At 43.9% G+C, this 7,500-nt stretch overlaps 1 protein-coding gene across 1 annotated transcript in view; it reads right to left on the reverse strand.

Annotated features, from left to right (window-relative positions):
• LOC143038124 (uncharacterized) overlaps nt 1-7,500 on the reverse strand; it is a 588,663-nt gene that overhangs the window by 61,294 nt on the left and 519,869 nt on the right. Inside the window, exons 39-44 of the mRNA XM_076207122.1 lie at nt 7,164-7,281; nt 6,015-6,270; nt 4,569-4,868; nt 3,022-3,198; nt 1,933-2,206; nt 260-442 (exon numbers count right to left, since the gene is read on the reverse strand). Coding sequence (XP_076063237.1) covers nt 260-442; nt 1,933-2,206; nt 3,022-3,198; nt 4,569-4,868; nt 6,015-6,270; nt 7,164-7,281 — 1,308 coding nt within the window. The remainder of the gene's footprint in view (nt 1-259; nt 443-1,932; nt 2,207-3,021; nt 3,199-4,568; nt 4,869-6,014; nt 6,271-7,163; nt 7,282-7,500) is intronic.

Below are 7,500 nucleotides of genomic sequence, written 5' to 3' on the forward strand. Positions count from 1 at the left end.
CAACTGTCTACATATCCAACAACTTGGGCAACACTTCATAGCTTCTCGTACGAAGTAGGTCAGAGCAGTATGATCCAAAGAAAATGTGACCAATAACTGACAACCTGAGATTTGCGATCGACTTGTAACCCTCACTCCCCTTTTAATATCTTGTGTTATATTCTGTTTATGTTTTATTTTTAGTTTATTTTTCTTTCTTGATGTATTCATTTAGTAATTCGTTGACTCGTTGATTTGTTAATTTTTGTTTTTTTCATACCTTTACAAATGGGGCAGCACGTGTCTGGGAGGTGCACGGGGTGGAGGCAGGAGGAGGAGGATGCAGGGCATTGTTCTGTCCGGCAGGTCACGTGACCCTTCCGGCAGTCGCAGGTGCGGCACGGGTCGGCGGGGTCGCTGAAGGTGGTGTTGTCCTCCAGGTTGCGGCCCGCATACGAACAACCTGAGAGAGAGACAAAGGTAGAGGTGTCCATGCACGCTGCTTCCAGTTGTGCATATTTTAGTTACATTAAATTACAATTAAGAGCTAAATATTCCATTTAGGACTTTTGAAGGTTTAGTTCTGGGTAGCATCAAACGATTTTATTCATCCTAAAAGAGTTTTTGGCCGAGAGTCAAATTAATTTAATAGTTATTGTTTACACACGCACACACGTACACGTGCGTTTATACACGCGCGCACGTATAGGTACACACACACACACACACACACACACACACACACACACACACACACACACACACACACACACACACACACACACACACACACACACACACACACACACACACACACACACACACACACACACACACACACACACACACACACACACACACACACGCACACACACACACTCACTCGAATTCGGGCATCCTTGTGGTGCAAACATATGTCTGTGACCTGCTTTTCCGTGTGACAGTGGTGTTTTTTAGCATCAGCCTAAGGTCAGTCTGTTGATCTCGCCCCACTAGACTTAAGTTAGTGAAGTGACATAATGTACAATCCTCCTTTGTACCGACACCGACCCAGTGAATATTACAAATTGAAACAAGGAGGCGGTTACCCACCAACATCAACAACCAATATCACGGAGGAAGGGACTTAGACAATGTTCATCACATAGTGTTGTTTCGGCGAACGGACCTGACTCCATCCTTCTAAGTGCAGACGTTCCCAAGGGATTTAGACTTTGTGGGTAAAGTTAAAATCTCCCGGATCCCCACTACAACACAACACAACACAACACAACACAACACAACACAACACAACACAACACAACACAACACAACACAACACAACACAACACAACACAACACAACACAACACAACACAACACAACACCGTATCTGTCATCGTGTGAGCACCACCTCCCAACAGACAACCTCCGACCTTATCATCACTGGTAAGGTCCCGAACACCCGGATGGAATTACATTACTGATACTGCGAATGGTTATCACAAGGGAAAGATTGCCACCATATGTTGAAAACAACGTCTAGCACATTATATATATAAATTAGACTATTTCTAAGATTTAAACAAAGCGTATATTGTCAGTGCATCTCTGTGCCGCTGTTAACTGAAACTGATTATTACTACTACTACTATTATTATCGTCATCATCATCATCATCATCATCATCATCATCATCATCATCATCATCATCATCATCATCATCATCATCATCATCATCATCATCATCATCATCATCATCATCATTATCATCATCATTATTATTATCATAATTTTGATTACTATTATCATTACACACACACACACACACACACACACACACACACACACACACACACACACACACACACACACACACACACACACACACACACACACACACACACACACACACACACACACACACACACACACACACACACACACACACACACACACACACACCGTCGCGTTACCTTGACAGTCTGAACAGCAAGTGCGTTGGGCTGGGTTGGGGCATGCATAGGGTGGGCACTGCCTCGGGTAGCAGGTCACCCTGGCCTCGTGGCACTCGCACTCTTGGCATTCATCCTGAGGGTCCGGGAAGACGGTGCCATGGTCGTGGGTCACGTTCATGTGGGTGCAGTGCCTCGTAAGTGGGCAATGTGGGCAACAGTTGCCCGGGATATGGATGGGCTCTTCGCACGCTAGGAGAGGACAGATCTTGGTCCGGCAGGTCACTGTCCCGTTCTGAAGGGCGGGAGCGAAGGATGTTATTGTCCCCGGCTCCTGTGGTACACTAGGAACAATGTCTATACTTTATGTGAACTGTGTTGACCACTGTTGTTTCTGCCGTTATAACGGTTATTGTTAGTTATTAGGTTTTGATTATATTTTTACATAAAAATTACACTAGGAATAATTTCTGTAACATCATAAAGCTGCACAAAAATCTCGAGTTCATGGAGACGTAAATTCTCCAACTCGGTTTGCAAGTAAAATTTACCTAACCTCATCACTGTAATGGAATTCCCTAAGTTAAGTCAAAACACTGGGGAAAGTCATAAAATGAGATGAGGAGATATGACAGATTATTTGATGAACACCACTGGAGTGGCAGTGACGGGATAGACACGGTAACCCTTCACGATGGCAACAAAAGTGTTGCTCACCCATATAATAACCTCGTTGATATGGTAGTTGTTCCTCGCTAGACCAGTTGTGCACGAACTGGAAGGGTTGCCATCTAACGGAAGTTGAACAAAACTAAGAGAATGCATAAGGCCTTCATTGTTTGGTCTGAATACATATATGAGTTATCTTAGCTTGGGACCAGTTTTTCAACGGTCATGTGAATTTCTATCTTATTTTGTATCTTTTATTATTTGAATTCGCATACAACTCTGATAAAAGGTTTCACTTTGAGGTGGTGGGTGGGCATGGAAGGATGCAAGGCACGCAGAGGGGGCACAGTGCCAAACAGTTTGGAAGCTACAGATCCTTCAAGCCTAACCAGACTGCACTTCCGCCATGGCGCCACTCCTTCTACCTGACCTCAATCTGACCTGACACTGGCACTCCTGGCACGGGTCTTGGCGGTGTACGAAGTCCTGGCCTGACTGGAAGTGCATGAGAGTGTAAAAACAGTCGTGGCATTCCGGGCAGCAGGCGTCGTCGGGGATGTCAGGGTGAGGGCACACAACCAGCGGGCAAGGGCGAGGGAAACATACAGTCTCCTCCTCCTGCGGGAGAGGGAGGTAATGATAATGTCGGGAACTTCTGTTATTGTTATTACTTTTTTTCTTTATACTCAATTAATAACTTCAGGTTGTTCAGTCTTTGCACCTACTGTGATTGTTATTTCCATAGGGATTGTTTTTGAATTGTGACAATGGTCAACTGCTAATATCTATTTCATGGTGGCATGGAACAATATCGATTATTTAGTTGACACAACTAATGTGATAAGAAAAAATCACAAGGAACTTAAAGTGTTAGAATAACGTACAGATGCAGAGAAAAAACCACTGGAAAATAGTAATACTGAAGTCATTTAGGCATGGTGGACAGGCTTAAAAGAATACTAAAACTTGAATAAATCTGGTTTAGTAATATAAAATCAGAGGAGCGATGTAAACAAAATACTTTTGGCGGAGGAAGAATACCTTTCAATTGAATGAAACCACCTAATGGTAGTCATGTTGCAAGATGATTGAAGGAAATATTCAATCCCGTAGATGTCCAGCGTGCACACACACTCACGCACGCATTTTAACTACAGGATGTCAGATCACGACCTCTCCAGAAAACTCCCGCGGGACTTCCTATTATGCCGGAACTCACGGTCATTCGGCCGAGCGCGAAAGGACACCTGCAGTCCGCCATTGCCAATTGCAAGTCGTCCTACGACTTATATAAATTTCTATGTGTCCATGCTTGTATACATATATGTAAACTATGCATGAATACCGATTGTTCATATTCAGTTCATGTCTTATACATTGTAGAAGTAGATTAAGCAGTAGATAGTAGTGAATAAATTGAACATATTTTTTTTTATTTGACAACAGCCACCATTTGAATTTATATGTAAATACCATCATTGGCAACCGCCAGTGTTTTCTCGTGAAATTATGTGAGATGTTCAGTCTAGATGGAGAGATTACAGAAAACAAACCGCAACTTCGTTTGACTCAACGCCTCCAAACCCAATGTAGACAACAAAGAAATCTACAGTCAGGATAAAAGCATACAGGGGACATTGTGTTCAAGGTTAGTAAGGGTTAATAGAGATGTCTTTAGCCCAGTGATTGAGAAGAGGTTGATCTGTTATGGATAACCCATTTGGTGGTGACACGAATAAAATGGACTCTCCCTCGAGTCACAATGAAATCGGACAAAGATTTTAGATTCAAGAAATCCATGCACGAGTAAAAAGACTAAGCACAAGGATATAATAAGATGAAGATGAAAGTTAAAGGGAAAGTTTGGGTGAGGATTAAGGTAAAATCTATTATTACTGTATCAGCTGAAGTATCGAGTTTGTGGGGATTCGTAAAAGAAAGAAAGAAAGAAAAATACGGAAACGGCTTCCACTTATCCGATTACCTACATGACATTTGCAAATCCGACAGTGGTTCTCTTCGTCCACCCACGTCTCGCCCTCCTGCCGTTGCAATCCACGGAGGGAACGACAGGTAGGAGGGGAAGTGGTCGGCAGCGGCGATGTTGTCGTTGTCGTCGTCGTCATCATCGTCGTCGTCGTCGTTGTCGTCGTCGTCGTCGTGATGGTGGCAGGGGAGGGAGTGGGAGGGAGAGAGAGGCAGGAAGAGCAGCACTCTTTAAGTTCTGTTTTGGTGTTCGAGCATTCTACTTCGTGGCATGACAGAGACACACATCGAACCTCGCCGTGCTGGAAATACGAACAAAAAACATGTCGATCTATTGCTTTGTAAAGAAAAAAATAAAAGAAAATAAATGCTGCATGGCTCAGAGGTAACGCTTTCGGTTTTGAGTCCCGAGATCAAATCCCAGGTCGGACACAAACATGGATGCTGGTAACAAGGCTTGGTTTATATACGTGTTTGCGTCTTGTGGAAATAGCCTGATGCCTTATTTAGACCAAATTCCCCCATACACAGACGCTCATTTAATCAATCACACACACACACGCGCACACACGTGACCTATTGACCATCTACAGAATCATGAAAGGCACAGAGGTACTCGATAGTGAGAACTTACTTAACTGGGACAAAAGAAACACAAGAGGACATGGAAAGAAAATAAAAAAACATAGCTATAGAAGAGAACTGAAGAAAAACAGTTTTCCTCATAGAGTTTTGGACACTTGGAACAAACTGGACAATGAAATAGTATGCGCAAAAACCATTCATGAGTTTAAAAACAAACTAGACACTGCAAGATACAAAGGCGGGACAACACGAGCATAGCTCCCCTTCCCGCAAAATACAACTAGGTAAATACAACTAGGTAAATACACACACACACACACACACACACACACACACACACACACACACACACACACACACACACACACACACACACACACACACACACACACACACACACACACACACACACACACACACAGTCGCGCAGTTGGTAGAACGCTGAGCTGCCACGAAAGTGGCCCGCAGCTCTTGGTTCGAATCCTGCCCAGGGCCGAAATTATTTCGGTACTGCTGCGCTTCGGGTCGTTACTCTGACTCTCGTGGGCGGGGAGTTGGGTGTGTGTGTGTGTGTGAAAGGTCATAGCATTACCCATAGATCGGACCTACGAGCTCTGAGCTCTCTTCCGGGAGGGAAATAGCTGTCGATCACGAGTCCAACACGTGATCCAAAGACCAAGTGAATACACACACACACACGCATATCTACGGGAACTGACGAGTGGAGGCAAAGAGACGAAACCCTATGAACACAGCTTCCATTACAATTGATTAAACATAACTAGGCAAATGCAGACTAAATTTATTATATAGTGTTTCCATAAAACTACACAACGGCTAACTTGGTGAAATATGCCACTCACCAAACATTGGCAAACGGTGCACGGGTCCTTTTCCTTTTCAGCGTCCGAGTCAGGAATCGGGAACTCCTCGCCGTTCTTATAAACTTCGTTCTGGAAGAGGCAGTCGTCGCACATCGGGCAGCATTGGGACGGCGGGGTTGCCGGGTGTCGGCACTGAGGGTTGCACAGGTGTTCCTGAGACACGCAGTGCACCTGTCCGCCCGTGCAGGTGCACTCCATGCAAGGTGCCGTGGCCGGAGTAAAGACTTCACCCGAACTACCGAAGATAGGGAAGGAACGAGACACGTACGTATTTAGACGTGTTGCTCACTTGTTCTCTCTCTCTCTCTCTCTCTCTCTCTCTCTCTCTCTCTCTCTCTCTCTCTCTCTCTCTCTCTCTCTCTCTGTCTCTCTCTCTCTCTCTCTCTCTCTCTCTCTCTCTCTCTCTCTCTCTCTCTCTCTCTCTCTCTCTCTCATCAGATTTAAGTTGACCATATGCTTTCGAATATAAAAAAACCGGGGGATGTATCTGTATTACAAGGTGCAAACACTTGGCGGTTTGATGACCAGCGTTCAGTTTGAACCGACGATTATGTATTTGTTTGTTTGCTTGTTTTATGATTTTTCCCCCCCCTCCCAAAAAGCAACCTTCCTCTCAAGAATAAGGCAACCCATGAAATTCATGAATAGAGCAGACAAATAATCGCCAATTTTAAACGGTCGATAAACATCTCGATTCCGAGACTCTCTAAAGAAGAAGCCTTGGGACATTCGTAAGCCTGCTGCCAGAATTCACAAACTAAAATTTTTTGTAAACATTACTGGTTAAGATTAGAAATATTGGATTATTCCTAGATTAAAAATAATTTGAATGATGCAAGTGAATTTGAATCTTTCTCAATTCTCCATGCTGGGGAGTTGCAGTAGAAGAATGGAGGAACTTCTTATGCTTTTTGGGAATTAGATTCAGTTGAGGCACATTTGTATTAAATGTCTTCTTGTGCACGTAGTTGCACATACACGCAAACACACACACACACACACACACACACACACACACACACACACACACACACACACACACACACACACACACACACACACACACACACACACACACACACACACACACACACACACACACACACACACACACACACATACACTGACCTGTAAATTGTGCCAAGGTAGACACAAGCGTTGCAAACGGGGCAACACTCGCCTCTGGGTATTTCTGGATCCTCGCAGTACACGTCCGAGCAGCGTATTGTCTCGCATTCAACGTTACCTGAAATGTATTGCGAGACATGACGAGATTGTTTTTGCCCGCAGCTGTCCCTGAGCACCTCTTTTGTTTTTGTGATCGACCACATTATTTTGGTTGCTCTTGAATAGGAGTGGAAAGGTGAATTTCCATTGGAATTTCGTAAATTAACGGGTATTTTATGGGAGAGGTAAATTTGGATTTTTTAATAATGCTTTGTATAATCTATTTTTGATTGGCTGA

This window comes from Oratosquilla oratoria, chromosome 23 (assembly GCF_046742065.1).
Source record: "Oratosquilla oratoria isolate Oo_2021 chromosome 23, ASM4674206v1, whole genome shotgun sequence".
NCBI lineage: Eukaryota > Metazoa > Arthropoda > Malacostraca > Stomatopoda > Squillidae > Oratosquilla > Oratosquilla oratoria.